Consider the following 22,213-nt stretch of genomic DNA (forward strand, 5'->3'; position numbering starts at 1 on the left):
AATGTAACCTTGTCAAATTTAACCAGTTTACGTGTTATCTCTATGGGAGGGAATTTTTCTGGAAATGAAAATTGACATGACGGTCTTTATCGAGCACTACCTCACTTACTCTTCAGTAAATTTCTCCCAGATTTTGATATGTTGTAGCTGAGACTTTGGGCTATCATCAGTGATTCTCCATTTTTTCATACGACGCCGAGATCACGTCAAAAAACTTGGTTGACATCAAACTTATCTTCGATGTATTGAGATATTTCTTTCTCTCTGCAACTTTCTTTGCAATAACTCAAGAAAAACAGCCCCTATCATCCCCATATTTTGCACATGTTTAGTTTATGTCACGTACATTATTTCACAAAACAACAACTACTTGATCAGACACCATCTTGGGTATGTAAATTAGGGTCAAAGGTCATAAATGTTTTAACCTGTATCTTGGTGAATACATGTCCTATCTTTCCCATATTTTGCACTCGCAAAGGCCATTTTACAAGAATCATTTCACAAAATAACCACTTTTTGCTCAGATGCCATCTTGGCTGTGCAAAGTTGGGTCAATGGTCAAATATACTTCATTCTGTATCTTCGTTATAGTGTATACCGAATTTGGTAACAAAGATAGCAGACCTGACTCTCTTTTCTAAATGAGAATCCAAATATCACACGTCCAATGTCTCTAAACACAGATGAAACCTATATGGTCATGCCTATTGCGATCAGGACTCGAATCATTGATTAAAAAAAAATCGGATCACCTAATTTGTCAGTCTTGACAAATTCCAAGTCTAGTTTGACTTGTTAAGGGCCACGAAGCATGACTGTACACACTGTACTTCCTTTGCGCTGCACATCACTTCTCTTGGAATCGAGGGTATTTCTGAAGAGTGAAGGAGTGTGGACCTGGTTGCACATTGGTAGGATAGATTAGCTCAGGCAGGGTATTACATTTAATGATCTGTTGTGGGTTTGAATATGGATGCTTTATGAGTCAGATAGGATGGTAGAGTTGGACAGCATGTAGGTGATCTCTGTGCTGTTGAACACCCCTCGTGATCTTTATTTTCTATTATTAAGATTTATATATGGTTATAAAACTGATGATCTTGATGAATATGTATTCTCCTTAAATTCACCATATAAAAACCAATATGCAATTTTCCATCAAGTGGCTTGTGAGAAATATATCACGCTAAATCACATTTATACATAGCACTCTACAACTGCTCTATATCTTTCAGAATTGCTTCGCATTCGGCCGTGAATCCACTCCGTTCGGACGCTTCGGAGGTCGCAATATACCAAAATGGCTCCGCTAAAATCCAAACTACCCTTCTTCACTCAACCATCTGTGATATTAATCTCAAGGAGTTCCCTTTTGACTCGCATGAGTGCAACCTGAGTTTCGTCTCACAGGGTTTACCAAACGACATCTTCGAGTTTGAGCCAGGGCATTTCTTTTCCATGAAGGGTAACAACAATCCGCAATGGCTCCTGTCGGCTCTTGCTCTGGGTACGTTCGAAGAAACCGAGCCAGTGTACAACGAAACCTTGTCCTTTCTGAACGTCAGATTCACCTTGACACGACTACCAGACTTCTACCTCCGTATGATCGGCGTGCCCATACAGCAGCTAAACACACTGGCTCTGATGGCTTTCTTCATCCCGCTAAAGAGCGGCGAGCGAGTATCCTCATGCCTGTCCCTCGTCCTCGGACAGACGGTCTTTCAAATCATCATTGCCGACATCCTACCGAGGACGTCCAGGGCTGACCGGGAACCGATCCTCATCAACTATGTCCTGATGTCCTTCCTGAACTTAGTTTGCATCACAGTAGCGTCGACTCTCACAGTGAACCTTAGTTTTCAACCTTGGCGAATTAGAAATCGAACAGCCAGATATGTGGTCTTCCACATCCTTGCCGCAGTTACCTTCATGAAGTCACCAAAGAGTGCATGTACAAATAATAAGACAGGTAAATTTTGATACTCATGTATTTTCCAATAAGCAAAAAAAAAAAAAAAAAAAGAATCAAAATCTGCAAAACATTGAAAAGATATATTTTCCTATAACACAAATGTGAATGATAGGAAAAACATTAGTTGTTTTCACAAGTAAACACTTTTGGGGGGATGATTTCTAATAATCATAGACTTCACAGCAAGCATGTTTTTTTTTTTTTTTTGTATCATTACAGAGACCGTGCTGTATGATTTAATTCGTGAAACAAACATTATGTTACACACATTATGCATGGCTCGACACTAACTTTTTTGTTTGGTGGCCCGATGGGGCCACCAAAATCCTAAATTTCAAATTTTTGGTGGCCCGAGAGAAATATTTGGTGTCCCGAAAAAAGAAACAATAAAAAAACATTAAAAGTCCTTTGCTTTTAATGAGTCAAATATTTAAGTTTTATGATAGTAAGAATTAGAAGTTGGACATATCGCAACACTCACTCTCGGGCACTCATTCAGTCCTTTTCATCCATCCTTTAAAGAAATTTAACTGCTAATTTCCGGCGCAAAAAGTTAGGAATTTATTGACATACTTTTCAAAAATTTTTGGTGGCCCGACTTTCATTTTTGGTGGCCCCGGGCCACCGGGCCACCGTTAGTGTCGAGCCCTGCATTATGGATAGGAGAATTGTTTGGGTTTTTTCCCTATTTTGTGTGTACATCCCTTGTTATTTTCCTTTCATCTCGGACAACAGGAACAACTCCAGTAACGGAGATGAGCCCAGAAGGAAACAGCAATGTTGTCTCAGCAGACAAAGACAGTCCATCTTCATCTACGATGGTTTGTGTTTATTATTGTTATTAACATTGCGAATGTTATTGTGTTGATTATTATCAATGCCAATGGTAATGTTTTTTTTTTGTGTGTGTGTCAATTTAACCATTTTTCACTATTAGTCCTTATCGTTTTTTGCCGAGCCCACCGGGGGTGCGGGGTGACTAAGGGATCGCCTGCGGCGTCTGTCCGTCCGTCGTCCGTCCGTCCGTTGTCCATCCGTCGTCCGTAACGCTACAAAAAAATAAATGAGTAACTCTCTACTGAGGACTTCAATTTCAATCAAACTTGGAGGGAAGAGTGTTTATACAAAGTTACACATTTCACCAAACATGAAGGTCACCTCAAGGTCAAAGGTCACAGGCAGGGGTCAATGAACTTTAGGGCCCAATGTTAAGTTTTTATGGCACGTTTCGATAATGGCTCATAACTTTTGATGTATATGTCTCCATTTGTGACCAAAGTTGGATGGTAGATGTCCCTTGAGGAGTTTTTGGTCACCATAAGGTCAAAGGTCACAGACAGGGGTCAACGAACTTTTAGGGCCCAATGTTAAGTTTTTATGGCGCATTTTGATTATGGCTCACAACTTTTGATGTATATGTCCGTTTGTGACCAAACTTGGATGGTAGATGTTCCTTGGGGAGTTGAAGGTAACCATAAGGTCAAAGGTCACAGACAGGGGTCAACGAACTTTTAGCGCCCAATGTTAAGTTTTTACGGCGCGTTTGGATTATGGCTCATAACTTTTGATCCATATGTCCGTCTATGACCAAACTTGGCTGGTAAATGTCCCTTGGGAAGTTGAAGGTCACCACAAGGTCAAAGGTCATAGGCAGGGTCAATGAACTTCCGGGAGTTAGAAAAACATCAATTTCTTCTACGCGAATGGGCGAGACACATTTTGGCACTTACCTTGTTTTTAACGTTGTTTTAACTATTGCTCTCGTTATCATTTTCCAGCCTAGAAAATAGCATCACTCTGGAATAGGCAATTTTTGTTTGTCAGAACATGAGCACAGGCCCTATCATATAGAGAATGGACTGAAGAACAATATTCATGCAAGTCACTTTACAGCTTTTCCAGTGGATTGGCACAATAAGATTGTACAAGAACTAAGTTTATGTTCATTTCAAGTTCAGACGGAAAGTAAAATTTATTAGAAAATTATTGAAGATCTAACCATGGTGTAATATACTTGCTTTGTTATTATTGGTGGTGGTTTGTCTTTTTGTTTCGGGGGGGGGGGGCTAGGGAGGATTCAACATCTCAGTATTCTTCCATAGTACTGTGAAATGAAAGTTACTTCATTAAGAGAAAGGCGTTTGATCGTATTTTGTAAATTCTTGCTGAACACCGCCAAATGATGATTATTTAAATTTTTCCACATCATTCAGAGCTAACGAGCTTCAACTCATGTGTTTCCACATACAGATGACGGACATGGAGTTCCTGGCTGCTTGCCTCGATCGCCTCTATTTCGTCTTCGCTTTGATCACTTTCTTTTCGATCAACGTCGGAGCCTTTGACATTGTCCGGAACAGTTTTCAGTTAACGGTCAGATAGAATGGCAGTGGTTGAACATTGGTGGCGCTTCACTCGCAGACCCCTGTGCCCACAGTTTGACAGTGCATTTATGGATATCCATATGCAAGATCTTGATTATTCTTATCATTTCATGATTACACCGCATAGTATATGAGTTTGTTTCTTTACCGTGAGTTTTTCTGGGATATACCAGTTTTACCTGCTGACCAGCCTTTTAAAAAAAGGAAGAAATGTCTGCCAACTACTCAAGAAAAGATGGTTTGAAATGTAAATGATACTCCAGACGAATGGGAGAAAACAAGTTCCCATTCAAATTAACCTCAGTTAAAAACATATCACAGTGAGAGTGGAGAATGGGCTATACAGATAGATCGATAGAGAGAATGACATATAAAATGGTTGCTGGACGCTGGTTCCCCATTGTATAGCCTCGCGGATGTGTGGATGTGCAGATAAGTCCGCTTCTCTTTGGAACACTTAATCTGTATCAAATTTCCTATTGATAAATCTCTTTCATTTTGTGATTGAATTGAAATCAATTGCTGAGGCGTCCCTATAGACACGTTAAACTGTATATACCTGCATGATAAAAAAAACCCTTTATAATACCCACTTTTATCAAAGATCTGCCTGAACGCGTCTTGTAAAATCCCATCCCCCATGTGTCCCTCTCAACAATACCTTAATTATTTCAATTGAATAACAAAAGACACACACACACACACACTTGATAAGATAGAAAGCGTGCTTCTCTTTAATGTTGTATGCAGGAATTCAGCATGAGAAAACCTCGTTTGCATACCCTCTCGACTATCACATCATCTTCGATATAGAAGTGAGATAAACATTTGTGATATTATGTTCGATCTAGCGCTATCTCCTTCAGTAACATTCCTATAATGCTTATAATGACTGAATGATATTATATACGATAATGTACCTATACATAATCGAATCAGAAAATCTTTGTGTACGTATAGGTTTCATTGTGTGCGTATCGTCATTGCAACCGGCATTTATCACCATTTCTTTGTTTGGATTTCCTAATGATGGATTTAGGAGACCATTGTTTGACAACGAACATCATTAGCTGATCCTTTAAGAGTTTTCTAAATTCACCCGTGATAATCTCCATATACGCTGACCCGACGATTGCAGTTGCATGAAAATGCATCTTTTCAAGTACACCTTGTCCAGCCAATAAGACATGCAAGTGGTGGCCAGACATCCATTTCTGGTGGTCCCGGACCATCGCGCCATCGCTGATTTCGGGCCTTGATATGCATGTTATCAAAGTCTTAAAGCCTTATTCATTGAAACATCTATAACAGGGGCGGATCCAGGATTTCCAGGATAAAGAGGGGGCGCCTTTACAAAATTGATTTTGAGGAAAAAAAACCCTGAATAATATAAAGATGACAAATGCAAATACTGTTTGATGTCACGTGTACTATGGTAACAGTTCGTTATTCCGAAGGTTTGTTAACGGAGAGCTCGGGACGAATTTCAGACCTGAACATTTTGACAGCAATTATTATTGGTTATATTTGGTATAGTTTGAGAATTTACAGTAAGTGGAATGAGGAATATGAATATTTCAAAATTTATAACAGATTACAATGAACAAGATGGTGACAAGACATGATGATTTATAAATATGTTAGTCTGTATGCTATCACCCTTGTTCAGTGTGATTTGTTTTTGGGTTTTTCTGTTCATTGGTTTCTCTGCTGAAGGATTACAATGAATTCCACAAATCTGGGTAAATCTTGTCATGTGTATTATGTCATATTTTGATTATTATTATTAATGAAAATACAGCTCTTCGGAATCAAACTTGAAAGGCTAGTCATAACCTTTGTTGATTCCTCCATTTTTTTTTAAATACGCTTTTACTTAAAGCCTTTGTTTAGTACATTTTCATAATTATATCTAAATTATATTATGCTTTGATGTACAATTCAATGATGTGATTTTTTATCAGACTTGTGGAAAATAAATTAGATTGACAAATTAAATTGATTTGTCTACATATTTTCAGAACACTATGCATTTAGATTCATATCAAAGATATCATATGAAACAAATCTTACACTCTGTCCAGTTTCAATGTAATTGTTTCATTTATCTATGTATTTATCTATCTAATTTGCTGTTTAGAATTAGATAGCTGTAATGTAAGGTAGGTCCAGTTATTGCAATATCTCAAGGTAAGATGAAACTTTTGTTGTGGTATACAACGTATTGCTGTCCTCTTTTTCGTCATGAGACCGTATATTTCATGTCAGCAAAGAAATAAAATTTTCCGGTCAATTTCAAAGTCTTGCCAATCAAATCCGTATAATGGTAATTCAAATTCAATGATACCATGCGTTTCTTGTCTCTTGGCCATTCAATTTAACACAAAGAGCAATCAATTTGTTTCATGTATACACTGTATAATAAACACATTCACACACCGTCATGATACACGAAGGACACGACATCATATCGGAAGAGAGCACCTTGACATAAAGAAGAGAGAGGACATAAGAGAGGAGAAAGAGCTGAGGAATAGAAGGTCTGTCATGATAGTTCAGGGCAGGTGAAAACAGAAATGTTATCACTTTATTAATTTATTCAATTATACAACGTTACATCTCGAAAGCAAATATTTTCTAAACTTATAGATGTAAGGCATTTTTTTTTCTTCTCAACTGTCATCCAAACTATTCCAAAGTTTTAGGCCAGTATAAACAAATGTATTTTGTGTACAACCAGAGAAGATGAAATCCATCAGATCGTCGCATGGGGTAATCATGCACATAGCTATTTCGGTGAAATAAATTATGAAATACTTTAGGAGGTTGATGATTGTCATAATTAAACATGAAGTGGACAAGTCTTTCATTTGTAAAATTTTATGATATGTTAAAAATCTAAAACATCTTTGTATGATTGGGGATAAAAGTTAACAATTCCGAGACTCTTTTTTTAATAAAAGTTTATCTCATAGTGTCTGATAAGTATTTCCTTAAACTAACATTCCATAATTCAAATATGGCAGCATCAAACTTGATTATAGTATCACCATTGTAGATGAAAGAAAACAGTATTTCAGTCTATTAATTATACCTATGTTTATTACACGGAGTAATTTTACAAATGTCGTTGTTACTGTTTTTTATCAAAACATTGAGATCAGCATGAAAATAAAAAAAGGTTAGAATCATTTGCAGGCAAAATGAGTGGAAGTTTGTCCGACGACCTGTGAAAGTCATTGATGTAAAGAATGGCAATCTGCCGCGATCAACTTTTCAATTGAATTCTTACATCTTGACTCACCTTCGAGTCTCATAAAAGTAAGCGTCGCTAGGACTCTGAAAAGCAGGAATTGGAGGGCTCTGTTGTCGACGCGGCAGGGTCTGAAACTAATGTTGACCATGAGTACAGACGATGCGCACATGGCGACGAGCACGAAAAACGACATCGATGCGTACACCAGGATGATCGGAGTCCGATCGGTTTATGACGTCAGGGAATAATGTCACCGAGAACTATCTGAAAGACAGTGAGTCCCAAGAGCACACAGATACATGCCGAGATGGATGATACAAATATGGTATATATATATATATATATATATATATATATATATATTATTGAAACAAGGAAGGGAAAACTGACCAGAAACAAATAATAAATAGTGAAAACTTTGCTCAAAGTTTTCACTATATATATATATATATATATATATATACATACATATATGTATACATATATGTATATATATGGTATATTATATGATATTTCATCCTTTTTTCCTAAGAATATCCCCGAATACACAAACAAACAGGCAGACAAACAAGTACAAAGAATAACCACTGGTACAGTATAAGATTAACACATTGATACACAACGTGTAGACTCACCTGGTACATTATGTAACGAATAATCATAGTTATTTGCGCAATTTCTTCTCCCCGCGTCCACAAAAGCGAGCGAGAGGATGTTAGTTCTTATCCTCAACAAGGATACAATACAGGTCTGTACAATGGGATTTGGCTCCTAAGAAAGGCTCAATCTGTTATAATACATCCTGTCACAAAGATGCAATCAATAACGAGGAAACACAAGAAACAGGCTAGAGAATTTGGTGCAGTATGTGGCGGTGTCCCAGTAATGCATTTAATCCTTCAGAACTTATACAATTCCCACTTCTGTACTCTTCGCTTTCGTGAAAAAATGTCAGTGTATATAAGAAATGTTGAATATCACAAGTTTTTAAAGCAAAAAAAAAATCAAATTGAGTATAAGTTGACTTCGATGAGTAGAGTTTGCTGAAGCAAAACAGAACAGATAAGGCTTGATTAAAATTGGGCCAGAAATTGGAAAAATAAAGTATGACATAAAACTTCATGAAATACATATAGCAATATTGGTCACTCAATGTGATCTGACACATTACGAAATTATGTCAGTGCATTCAATATGTCTGTAGCGTACTCTCGAATGTAATTTTACAGGATAAGGTAAACATGTATTTCAACAAAGCAGGGAGGTGGAAGAGAATATAATTTGTTTTGTCAAGTGAGTCACAGGGAGAGAATGAGTTTGGGCTGTGGAGTCTAAGAAGAGACTAAATAAAAAGTAATCGAAATATTCGAAAGGATAGTCTCATCGTTATACCATTTCATGAGTGACCTCTCATTTCAAATCCTATGCGAGACTATGATTTCAATGACAAAAGATACTAGAGTGTTATTGACACAATTTCTTAAAGGTAGGGGATACCTTTTACAGAACTCCCAAAATGCAGCAAAACATTAAATATGAACCTCAGGGGACTTGTTTAGGCCACTGCTTAGAAATTTGAAAGTCAACAGTTATCTACAATTTGAATAATGCACAAAACTCAACTACTCAGTAGTTCTGTGTGTCAGCCACACTTAAGCCCTTTTGTTGCAGTCTTCTGTATTTTTTATCTATAAACACAAATCTAAAAGTATAAGAGCTGATGTAATAACATATAGAGTGTGTGGCAAGAATGTATATAGAAATGTTTGTAAGTTCTGATGAACTTTATTCACAAAATATACATGATGGACACACATGCAGTGCATGGGTCTGCAAAGATAGCCTAGTAATGTACTGGAATTTACGGTGAGCCCCGAAAAGAATTCAATTCAAAATCTAACGGTCAATAAAAATGTACTAAATGTTACCTTCCGCTTTCAATACTTTATGGGAGTTTCTAAAATGATACTCTCTTCAACATACCACTGTGTTTATACAACTCTTCATTTCAGGCATGCAAATGGGATTCCCTACCTTTAATATAACACTTTGGTTATGAAAGGATGGAATCCATGGAGGTGTTTCATAATCACTTTGGTGGTAATAAACGTTCTTGGAGAACGATGTATTCAACAACTCATTTGCTCTTTCTGGAAAATGTAATGGTTTTTGTCTTGGAGAGTTATTGAGAGCGGACAAAGAATGGATTGGGTATGATACTGCCTACTCATTGTAATTAATGTGTCTTCACACTGGCCAATACCCTGGCCTTCAAGATAATAAACGCTCATTATCATTCATTGTCAAATTTATATCACCATGTAGTTTTGTTTTGTTTTGTTTTTATTCTCACACTCTGCATGACGGTCACACCACTAAGGGCGACAAAAACTGGCGTTGCATAATATCCTCCTAAAGCTTTACTCAAACATTCACACCTTTCCCTTCTCGGACATGAAGATGAAAGCAACGAAGACAGGCAAAGGACAGAAGAAAGTAGAAAGAGCAAACAGACCCAGATGTAGATGAGATAGAAGGATTAACGCTGTGTCTGTCGCAGTATTATAGTATTATGCCCATCCTTGGAGTAGATAAGATTTGAGTGTTACCACTGGTTTCTTTCCACTCAAGACAAAGGCTTAACAAATACAGGCCTGGCAACTCGTCACACTCACGCAGTCATTTTCATCGATGCGACAAGGGTGAACGCCTCTGCCTCTGCTGGTAGCATTCGCTGGAGCGTTGTGACAGATCTGATGTATTCTGTAGTACAAGTTCATGCTTTCGTCTGTCGATATGATGCGATCAACAGGGGCTTTTTGCTTCTCAGTGCTGGTTTTATTAACCCATCCTATTAACGGTAAGTTTTCATTTTTTTTTTAACGCAGGTGATCATTTATTACTTGTTTTGGTTTCATATAAGTTTTCATATGCTAACACACCTTAACTCAGATGAGAATTTATTCCATGCTGTAGGCCTTATTTCAAGACATAATGTGTTTAGGGCCCTTTGCGTAAGTCGTTATACACAAGTGCCGACAAAATAATGTCGTTTCTCATACTTTGATATTTATTTTGCTAAGATTCAGATTAATGACGTTGCACTACACTGTGGTAAGATTTGTATTCCATATGCTTATATAGAATATTGTATTTTTGCAGGATTCTTCAATGGCAACTTCATGAGAAAAACCTCAAAAGAATTTTAGATCCATTTTTTTTTGTTGAATATCAGGCTATTCTCTTCACATACTTCTTGACATTGTCTTCACTCAAAACAGGCTTTTGTCTGGTTCTCAACCCTTTTTTGAAAAAAAAAGAAGAGAAAAAGTGAAAGAATAATTCTGTGCTGTAATTTTTCAAAATCGACTCAACGTAATTGCGAAACATAAATTGTTTTCTTGTTTGATTTTATGACCTCCAACATATCAACCTTCCAAAGGTCAGCTTTTATAATATATAGTAAAATTCTCTTTTATTATCCCTGATGGTTTCATGTTTGTAGTTTATATTACAGCTATAATTCACACTTTTAGGAATTTCTGTGACTGAGTGCAAAAAAAAATCATGATGGGAGTTTAAATTTGAAAGAAATCAATCAGCTACCAATGAGTCACAATGAGATTCAGTTTGAAATAATGCTGGATATTACAAACACTTGTCTCCTAAAACATGTCATGTGCAATGGATTTAACAAAATGCAGAATGGCTGATGAGACTGTCAGTACTGACAGTCCGAGGGGGAAAAAAGGCAGTTCATTCAAAACCTGTGATTTTGTTTTTGAGTTTTGATAATTCAATATGCTGTCTCTTTTAATGAGAAAAATGTGTTTAATATGTCCATTTTTTCACATTTCTACATCTGAGGCGCCCTGTTTACAGTTTTCATCAGTGTCTATAGTGGGATGATGGCTCATGACATTAGCTTGAACATTTTTCCTCGAACTTCAATTCAGTGTTTTATTATCCTTTCCATCATACTAAACCCATAATGAAGATGGATGATGTATATCATATGTTGGAATGCAGGTCGAATTAATACTTGAAATAGCCTTCTCGTGCCTTAGAACTTCTCTCCAGAATGTTTGCTCATATAATGATTGTGTAATGAATTTGCATATACTTGACAGCAGATATTTCAATTAAGATGTTATGAAACGAGTAAGAATAGCCCACGTTGGTAATTGTCTATAATCACAACGCTTAATACACGCTGGCTGCAACCGCGGGGAGGATTTTCGTATTCCTTTGTTTACAGGGAAGAAAAAGGTCCTATTCACCATGTTAACTTTAATTAGCAACCTTTGGCATTGGTATACAAAGCCAAGACTTGACGCTACGTTCATTCTATTTGCTGACGAGGCGTAAATGAAAGTGTTCTTCCGAATCCTGTATGAGCTATAATGCTATATTGATAATTAAGCAGCCGCTGAGTGATGATACTGACACAATAGTCCGAGTAACTATTTTCTCAGTAAGGCTAATTGACTCCTCTTCGCTTTTAAACTTCCTGTCATTAATCCCATGCTTATTTCCCTCTCCTCTTTCTTCAATAACAAGAGAGCTGGTGTTTCGTGTTTGTTTATGTGTCCGTGTATGTGTACTTCGTCTTTGTCTCACTTTACTTCTTTGCCTTGTTTTAACAGTTTTGTAACTAGATTTTTTTAATAGGGGACTACAAACTATACAAGCTCTGCTTTTAGCGGTTTCCTCCATTTCTTTTTTTTTTCTTTTCTCGGTATTTGTCGTGAAATTTACAAAATTGTATCACTGTTCAGAGTTTGTTTTTTATTGCATTATTGTGTTGTGTGAATTCGAATGTTATAATAAAATGTGTTGGAAAGGCAATGAGACGAAATGAAATGAAAAAAAAATTCCTGACGATTTAGAGAAGAAAGCAGCTAAGCATGCAGCTACCCAAAAGGCGAAGAAAGAGAGACTGCACGAAATGCTGAAAGAGGAGGAAGAGGACATAGCAGAATTTTGAAAAATATGAAATCATGTACAACTGGAGGAAGACGGACTATAAAAGTAAGGACATTAAGAAAAAGCCTTGGAAAAATCAGCACGTCTTTGTTTATACAAAGCATTGCTGCAAAAGAACCGTGAGTTGAGGAGCCACTTCGAGGTCCGCAGTATATTTCTTCGGTTCGGCATGCTAATAAGTTTACTGACTGCAGATCGACAGTCGAATCGGGGTACATCGGGGCACATCGGGAACTTTTCAGCTCTCTGAACGGGGTAACAGCGTTATAAGATCGTATAGATCGTTCAGAGCGTAGATACAGCGTGCATCGATCGGATAACATCGGCAACATCGCACTGACAGCGTAGCTACATCGTTCTAAAGCGTACCGGCAGCGGCAGAGATCGTAATGTCTCATTCCCGATCATCGTAGTAAGAGCGTAGCAAGAACTTGGTAGTCGTAACTGCAGCGTACTTAGAGCGTTCTAACATCGTACTGTGTTCAGATCGGCTCATGTTTTACCCGATCCTTCCCGATGTGAGAAAATTGTCAAATCGTAGCGAGAACGGCATAGTGGAACAGGGGCTTTAAATTACTTCTCGTTCTTGTGCCGATGTTACTACGCTCAGAAAGACCTTGTTACGCTCATCCCGCTGTGTTTACGCCGTCACTACGCTCTCCCCGCTGCATTTACGTTGTCACTACGCTCTCCCCGCTTGCCGTACGATTAGAAATAGGTCAATTTTGATCGGGGATATCTGCAAGAAATTTTGAACCGGTTCAAAATTTCTTCCCGATCTGAAAAAATCCCCGCTGCAACCCCGACCTCCACACGCTGCTGCTACGATGCTTCCGATCCTCGTACGCTTTTGCCGCTCTCTCCCGATCTGCTAGATCGGGACAGATCGGGGTCCAGATCGTGATAGTGGAACGGGGGCTTTAACCACAAAGTTCTTCTTCCCCACAAGTAAGAAGTCACTGAGGAGATAAACACATTAATCCTGTGGTATGACTTGGGCTCGATGTACGTAAAAGGGTAGATCACATACCGAGAACAGTAGAAGCAAAGCATACATACCAAGTTACCAATAAAGATCACATTCCGAGAAAATCAAAAATAACACTTGCACACCAAATAACAAGTAGATGCATATATTCATATAACTAAACTCAAATAAAAACAAAGAGATAGAAGTATCTAACAACTTAACTTCGTACTTAATCTCTTGGGTTTTGAATTTCCTCGGACAGATAACTTAAACAGATTTTTCGGACTCAAATCTGGATTTACCATTTCCAAATTAATCCCTCTGAGATAACAATAGAGCAGTTCTTAATTCCACTTTGCGCATGAGCAGAAAAATGTCATAAATTGTACCAACAGGCATTTTGGTTTATTAATTCATCTATGAGATAAGCATCTGTGGTGTGATGATTATTCATATGATCCTTGTCTAAATAGTGCTTGCCAGCACATCCACCTGATAGCAAGCCTGGTATTCGGCAATATCAAAAGAAAAGGTTGCTATTGCATTCCATATAAAACAATGAATTAGATGCCTGCTAAAGTGTCAAGTGACGGGCTATTCTGGTCACCTGGTCTAAATACAAGTTCATGCTCTGTTTGAACACGAATTCCATAAATTGATATGTCGGGGAAGCTTATGCATTATGCCGCTTTGAAAACGAGTGAAGAGCCTAACCAACTGAGAAAAAAGAAAGGTCATTTGTACCAAGATGTACATGGGCTAGTTACGAACTGGCTTATTGGGCTCAGAGGTACGAAATGGATAGAGATTAGAATTCTTAAACTATCCCACCTATCTCGGTAGCACCATACCGGTTATGCTCATTACTCGGTTTTGCTCTGACGGCAGTACTGTTGTGTAATTATACACAAAGACACAAAAGACATTGGAATGCACCTTCCCCTCGACTCAGCACAACTTGCATGTTCCTTCACCATGTCATTTGTTAGTCACATTAATATCACAAAAACATGAGTTGAGGGGAAGGTGCATTCCAATGTCTTTTGTTAAACATTTCAGTACTTTAGCAATGATTGACAGATGAGGTCATCTGAGGAATATTGGTTTGGAAGGATTTTTTGTGGGCATTCTCCGGTAATCTGAAGAAAAATAGAAGAAAAAACAGTCATTAAAATATATGGAATGCTTCTAGATATTCGTTTCACCGCAAAAGTGATGTTGGAGGTATCATAAATCATTTGGATTTCAGGGGCCCTTTAAACTCAACTGTGTCGGAAGTCATTCGTTAAACGTGTACCTCTTAAAATAAACCAATCCCTACACAACGGTACATAAGTTCAGGATGATGTTAAAGTCGATCTGTGTGGTACTGAACTTGTTGGGTTGGATAAGCGTGAAATGGCTGAAAATACACCGGAGAGATAATCTGTGGATAATTCATGCGTTAACACCAATCTGTGCCAAAATAATCTAAATCTCGCTATACGATATTCATTTTCAAAGTAATATACATCTACTTTAGATGTGAATTGAAAGTTTTTGCTTATATTGTGTGTGCCTTCAATATTTATCTCTCTGTTGCGGTCTAGGTCAAAATTATTCAAGCCAAGGTCGTCTGATACACCACTTGATAAATACCGGGTATGACGTCAAAGTGATACCGAGTGTGATTGGACAACCGGTGAAACTTCGCATTACCATTTACCCGTTCTCCATTCTCGACTTGGTAAGAAGCAAATTAAATGAAATATTCAGAGCTGTCTGCTGTTATGATTTCACGATATGTCATTCTGATATCTTAATGTTTAAAAGCCTTTCTTTTTTATTTACAGAATATAACTTCATATTGTTGGTAACCATATCAGAAGCTCTATGGGTGTACTAGTATTCAGAAAAATATATGTGCATGGGTTCAGCGCTTTATAAATTGATATCATCACTGTCATCATTATCCTATTCAACATCGGTACAGTAATGTTCACGAAGATTGCTCAAAGTCATGTCACAAAACAGCACAGTGGATTTTAGTAACCCTATGTGGTAGGATGACTTATATACATGTACTTTGTTCTTTAAATATGCTGTAGAATATCATCAATACAGATCAGTATCAGTGAAGTCATGTTATACTTCCCTTTTTAGAAAAATGAATCATTTCTATTATGATTTTATGACATCTTTGAACCTGGCTTCCAAATGACGTAGTTTTTATGTTATTTGGTTTAGGATGAAAGAAATCAAGTTTTCCATGGATCCTCGTGGCTGAAAGTGGTGAGTAAATAACCCTAAAATACTGACGAACATATCTGAACTTTGTCTGTATATTCAGGTAATATTTCCCGGACTATTTAACTTTCTGTACTAATCTCATTAAAAGACTGTACCATTTACATGATATGAAATAAACTGCTACTCCTGTGCTTTCAGATTTTCTTCTTGAATGTGATTAGCACAGTCACGTGTTTCCATCAGCAGAGACCAATTTTATTTCAAACAAATATATGGGACGACAATGCTAAGCCACTATTTTGATTGGCAACGCTCGCAACTCGAAGAACACACACATGACAAAGTGTATAATGTATTGTACAGAGAGGTATTGAAGTACCACTTTATAAATGAAATCGTACGCAAAAATCAAAGCTGAGACATCTAGGCATACTCCTCGCCTACTCACGCGACATTATAGGAAGAACAGCTGATATACTTCTGCACATTATAATGTTTAAATGACTTTTCCCTTATCTATGTTTTACTTGTGTTTTTGTTGCCCTTTTGGACAAAGAGTTGGAATGATTCTCGTCTTACCTGGGATCCGACGGAGTATGACAACATCAGGCGGGTACATGTCCCTATGGAATCCGTATGGACCCCGCCGATACTGATATTCAACTCGTAAGTGTCTCCAATTTTACAACCATACTAGTTCTAAACAGCGTTTCGCGACGAACATTTCATAAATTTGGAACTTGGTCATATGATTTTTATGATCAAATCTAAATTAATGTTGTATTTGGTGGTGCTGTTCTCAGTGTTCCGTCTTGTATAGAGTCAAAGTTTATACACAGTCATTACAGACCACACTAAGGTTGACCTTTTATTCCCCCCTTGGTATGAAGGTCCATGGTGGTATAACGGGTGTACTGCTTTTGACTCCTGTAGTTTAACGACCCAGGGATACACTTACTTTATACGCGGCAACGGATTCTTTTAGTTTGACTTGGGGGTTTTTTTTTAATGGCCACAAAACAATGTCATTCCTCTATCCTGAAAATAGAGAGTTGATAAAAACATACCTTGTGTTACTCTCATCTCTCATTTCTACTGGAATCATATGGGGGGATTTCTGACAATTTATCACTGCATATTAATTTTGTCAGCACCCCCCCCCCCACCACCACCACCATCGCTCAAAATTAAAAACAAACATAAGTGCCATAATTATGTCAAAATCAAGAACCTTTTAATTTCCTATAAAGGAGTTGTGGTGTGCAGGATTCTACTTTTTTACTTGAGTATTCATTGTCGTCAAATGATACAAAAAAACAATATGCGATTTTAGTTCTAGTATAGTTTGAAAGAGACTTTTGGGTTTTAACACATTTATATTTCACACTCCATTTCTATCAGAGTTGCGTCTCACTCTGCCGAGAGTCCCCTCCAATCGGACGCTTCGAAGGTCGCAATATACCAAGATGGCTTCATTCAAATCCAAACGACCCTTCTTCACTCAACCATCTGTGATATCAATCTCAAGGAGTTCCCCTTTGACTCCCATGAGTGTAACCTGAGCTTCACCTCACAGGGTTTACCAAACGACGTCTTCGCGTTTGAGCCAGGGTATTTCTTCTCCCTGGGTGACAATAACCCACAATGGCTCCTGACGACTCTTGCCTTGGATACGTACGAAGAAACCGATCCACTGCACAACGAAACCTTCTCTTTCTTGAACGTCAGATTCACACTGAAAAGACTGCCAGACTTCTACCTCCGTATGATCGGCGTGCCTATACAGCAGCTGAACACACTGGCTCTGATGGCTTTCTTCATCCCGCTAAAGAGCGGCGAGCGAGTATCCTCATGCCTCTCCCTCGTCCTCGGACAGACGGTCTTTCAAATCATCATTGCCGACATCCTACCGAGGACGTCCAGGGCTGATCGGGAACCGATCCTCATCAATTTTGTCCTGCTGTCTTTCCTGAACTTAGTTTGCATCACAGTAGTTTCGACTCTCACAGTGAACCTTAGTTTCCAACCATGGCGAATTAGGAATCGCAAAGTCAGATATGTGGTTTTCCACATCCTTGCCGCAGTTACTTTCCTAAAGTCACCGAAGAGACCGTGTAAAAATGATAAGATAGGTAAATTCTGATATTCGTGTATTGCGTTTACTACGAAACCCCCCCCCCCGAAAAAAGAAATGTCTAAATCTAGAAGACATTGATCTAAGCGCCGTGAAATTAGCACAGTCATCTGAAAACAGATATTCTTTTCTTTAACACAAACGTGAATGATCAGCATGATCAGGAATGATTATATTAGTAATGTTCATCAGTATACACCCCATTTGCTGCTGTTTTTTAATAATCTTAGCCGTCACAGCAAACATTGCTTGGTAATTCTGTTGCACTTACATTTCATTACACACATCATAGACAGGAAATTTTGTAAAACCACAGTTTATACATTTATATGCTCATGGCCTTTATCGTAAGAGAAATACATGTGTAATGATTTCATTTTACGCGATGAGAATTGTACTATGCGTTAATGACGAGTAGCTTAGAACGTGAAGTATCCCATTACAAGTCATGTCTCTGTTTTGTTTTGTTTGGTTTGGTTTTTGCGTTTATGTATGCACATCGCTGGTTATTTTCCTTTTATCTTGGACAACAGGAACAACCTTAGTAAAGGAAATGAGCCCAGATGAATGCAAACAATCCCATCAGGAAGAAGGAAACAGCAACATCGTCTCAGCAGACACAGACAGTGAATCATCATCTACGATGGTTTGTGTTTATTATCATTTTTATCATTATCTTTGCGGTTATCATTGTTTTCATGATTCATTCATTCATTCATTTCACTTCACTTCAATACTAGTATTTGTACTTTGCATCTACTAATTTTTATAAATGGTGCATAATTATATTACTCCCAATGTAATTTTATACGCTATCATTTATCCCGTTTTATTGTATTTTTACATTTGAAATATGATAAATTTCTGCTCTTTGGCTGCTAATCACGGACATAAACCGTTACTTGAATAATTAAACGTTCAGACGGAAGAAAGTGATATTAGAAATTTAAACAGTCTATTATAGTTCATTGCTGGTGATGTGTTGTTGTTTTCTTGGGGAAGGGAATTCAACCTGTCATGATTTTTTCCATGATATACTGTAAAATGAACCTTATGAAATTATAAAAAAGGCTGATTGAATTTTGTAAATTTTTACTGGACAACGCAAGATCATGATATTTTTTTCTGATCTTTTTTATCATTTAGAGCTAAGGGAAATAACAGCTCCAACTCTTGTGTTTCCATTTTAATACAGATGACGGACATGGAGTTCCTGGCTGCTTGTCTCGATCGCATTTGTTTCGTCGGCGCTGTAATCGGTTTTCTCTCCATCAATATCGGGGCCTTTGACATTGTCCGGAACAGTTTGCAATTAATGATCAGATAGAATGACAGTGGCTGAACATTGACATTGGTGGCGCTTCACTCGCAGGCCCTTGTGCCCACAGCTGGACAATCCTTTTTTTTTTTAATCTTTATCTATTTTTTTTTTTCATGGAGATTCATATGCAAGATCATAATCACTCTAATCATAATTATGATTGTATTGTCTAGTATGATTTTTGTCTCTTTGCCATGAGGGTTTCTGAGAAATACCAGTTTTTCCTGCTGTCTATCCTTTAAAAAGGGGGAGAGATACCACCTTCTCCAGAAAAGATAGTTTGAAGTGTAAATGATGCAACTACTTCGAGTAATCTATATAATAGAAGAATGTAAGTTTGTACATGTATTATAATTATTCCAATAAACCTCAGTTAAAACATAGCGCGGTGAAAGTGGATAAATGGCTGGATAGACAGATAGATCGATAGATGAAATGACAGATTAAATGTTTGGTGGATCCTGATGCCCCATTGTATACCTTCGCAGATGTGAAAATCTCCGTAAATGTGCTATTGCAGGCGACTGCAGAACCTTCAAGTCTAAAAATTGTCACGTGATTGCAAGACAAAGGTCAACTTCTTTTTAGAAAATACATGTATTATCTACATCGAATGTCCTATGGATGAATCTTTTTCATTTTTATTGAATTTGTCAGTCGTTTAGACATCCCTAAAGATGCTTTAAACCGTGTTGTACCTGCGTGATATATCTTATGCTTTTGGCTTAGATCTGCCCGAAGTAATGTTTCTTGTATGCATTCCATCCCCCGCAACTTTCCAATGTCCTTTTCAACCGTACCTCAGTTATACAATTGAATGATCAAAGAAAGACAAACAAACAAACAAACAAACAAACAAACCTTAAAAAGAGAGAAAATATGTTTCGTTTTAATGTCTTCAGTCATAGATTCAACATGACAAATATTCATTTGGGCAATTCCGCGGTTAGTAACGTTACATTTAAAGAAATTTAGATATTTATTTTTACTACTAAATCACCATTTATTCATTTCAAGTCAAAATCATGTTAAACCATGTTCATCCTTCCCAGGTCTATGATATAGAAAAGAATGAGCACAATCCAATAAATATTAGAATTGCTATGGCAACTAAAAGGGCTGGTTAGTAACGTTACGAAAAAAGGACATGACAAAAAAATCAGTGTCTTGTAACAAAAAGTGTGCAAAATTTCAAGTTACTTGAAACAAAGTGTTGCACTAATTTCAATTATAGCATCATGACAAATGTTCACGCAAATAGTTTTAGCAGTTCGACCGATAATTTATTAGCTAGACCCCCAAATGCATGGTTAGTAACGTTACGGTTAGTAACGTTACATTTGTCCGGAGTAATTCCGCAGGTCATTTCACCCTTTTGTAATTGAAAAAATTTAACATGACTTCTAGAGTATTTAAATGTATTCATCTTTTACCTTTTTAGCAAAAATTTGAGGAAAAAAACTCAAAGTAACCCACTGTAATTTGCATTTAAGTGAATTTCAGCATCCCCAGTCCCACATGTTCATTTTAAATGATGGTTTTAGATCTCGCAAAATCAATAAATACGAAAAATACTGAATTTGAAAGACCTTAGTGATTGGTGAACATCCATGGCATTAGTTGATACCTAAATTAAAGAGTAAGATAGAGGCACATTTCTTTTATCCATGTCATGTCCATCTAACTGCGGAATTGCCCATTTGTATATACCCTCTCGACTATCACCATGAATTTTCAACTTTATACATACACTGTACACCTCTTCGAATATTTACGTGAGATTTAAAAAACTTGTCGGATACATGGATGCAATAAAATAGCACTTTATGCTTCGTGTGTGATATTCCTACGATATTCTACAATAATATCATACACATTGCATGTTCCTACATAATCGAATCATACAATAATGTTTACATTTAATACGATGATATTTCATAGACTGTTCACACACTACCTTAACTAATGTGTTTGTGCACATTAATGTTTTGCAGTGTGTGTATCGTAATTGTAATCAGCATTTACTGTCGTTTGTTTGTTCTACTAATTTTCTCTTTCTAAGATGGCTGCATCATTCATTTGCTGATACGAGAATCATCAAAGATTTTTGTAAATTCACCCGTGATAATTTCATGTTCCGATTTATTGTAGTTGTGTGAAAACCCATCATTTCAAGTTGACGTTTTCGGGCCAACAAAATATATCATAATTATTTAGATGTATGTTTATGTATATATATATATTAAAGCTTTGTTTTATTACGTGCTGATAATATGAAGATGACAAGTGCATGTATACATCAGACTAAAACACAATAAACTGCTTGTTTCATGTACTCTTCTATTACATGTGTATGGGTATATTCGGAAGGTATACGTTGAAGGAGAACCCGGGATGATAAGACTTTAACATTTGAACGACTATGTCTATTCGTTATAATGGGTACAGAGTTTCAGAATTTATAGTGATCGGGATGAGGAATAAGAAAGTTTTCAAAATTTGTGGCGGATTACAATGAACAAGGATGGTGACACGGCAGCTTCGCTAAAAGAATGCACGAGTGTTGGCACAAGAAAGCATAACAAAAGAATATGTGAATATGTTAAGCAAGCGGTATTGTAATGGAATTACATTGTTGTAATACCCGGCATATACTAGTAACCATCCTATGTCATCATCCTTGTTCAGTGTAATTTGTTTTGGGGTTTTCAGAGTATTAGTTTCTCAGCTCAAGGACCACAATAAATTCCACAAATCAATACGTTGAACTGTCGATTTATGTGGGCTTCTAAATGATGTGAAATTATGAAAAGCATCTGGACTTCCAATTCAATCCGAATGTATGTATGAACACATGTTCGTTACTCCGAAGGTAATTCCTTAATTAGAAAACGAAGGTACGTGATTCTGTAGGATCGTTCTTTGAGCCCTTTTCTTTTCATTTTCGGATTAACGAAC

The 22,213-nt window shown here is 37.2% G+C and overlaps 1 protein-coding gene across 1 annotated transcript; it reads left to right on the forward strand.

Moving 5' to 3' along the window:
* The first annotated feature begins 997 nt into the window (after positions 1-997).
* Positions 998-19,261, forward strand: LOC139733797 (uncharacterized). Its single transcript, XM_071644602.1, has 8 exons — positions 998-1,017; positions 1,239-1,972; positions 2,711-2,796; positions 4,226-4,348; positions 16,357-16,466; positions 17,202-17,932; positions 18,468-18,580; positions 19,130-19,261. The coding sequence occupies exons 1-8, from the start codon at positions 998-1,000 to the stop codon at positions 19,259-19,261; spliced, it is 2,049 nt and encodes a 682-aa protein (XP_071500703.1).
* Positions 19,262-22,213: the final 2,952 nt, after the last annotated feature.

This window comes from Diadema antillarum, unplaced genomic scaffold (assembly GCF_040938485.1).
Source record: "Diadema antillarum isolate AM-2024a unplaced genomic scaffold, OU_Dant_1.0 seq00000491_RagTag, whole genome shotgun sequence".
NCBI classification, from domain to species: Eukaryota; Metazoa; Echinodermata; class Echinoidea; order Diadematoida; family Diadematidae; genus Diadema; species Diadema antillarum.

Coding starts and splice junctions, on each gene's coding strand:
- LOC139733797 (XM_071644602.1), top strand. CDS start 998: ATGGTAGAGTTGGACAGCAT. Junction 2,797..4,225: donor GTCCATCTTCATCTACGATG/GTTTGTGTTTAT, acceptor TTCCACATACAG/ATGACGGACATGGAGTTCCT. Junction 18,581..19,129: donor GTGAATCATCATCTACGATG/GTTTGTGTTTAT, acceptor ATTTTAATACAG/ATGACGGACATGGAGTTCCT.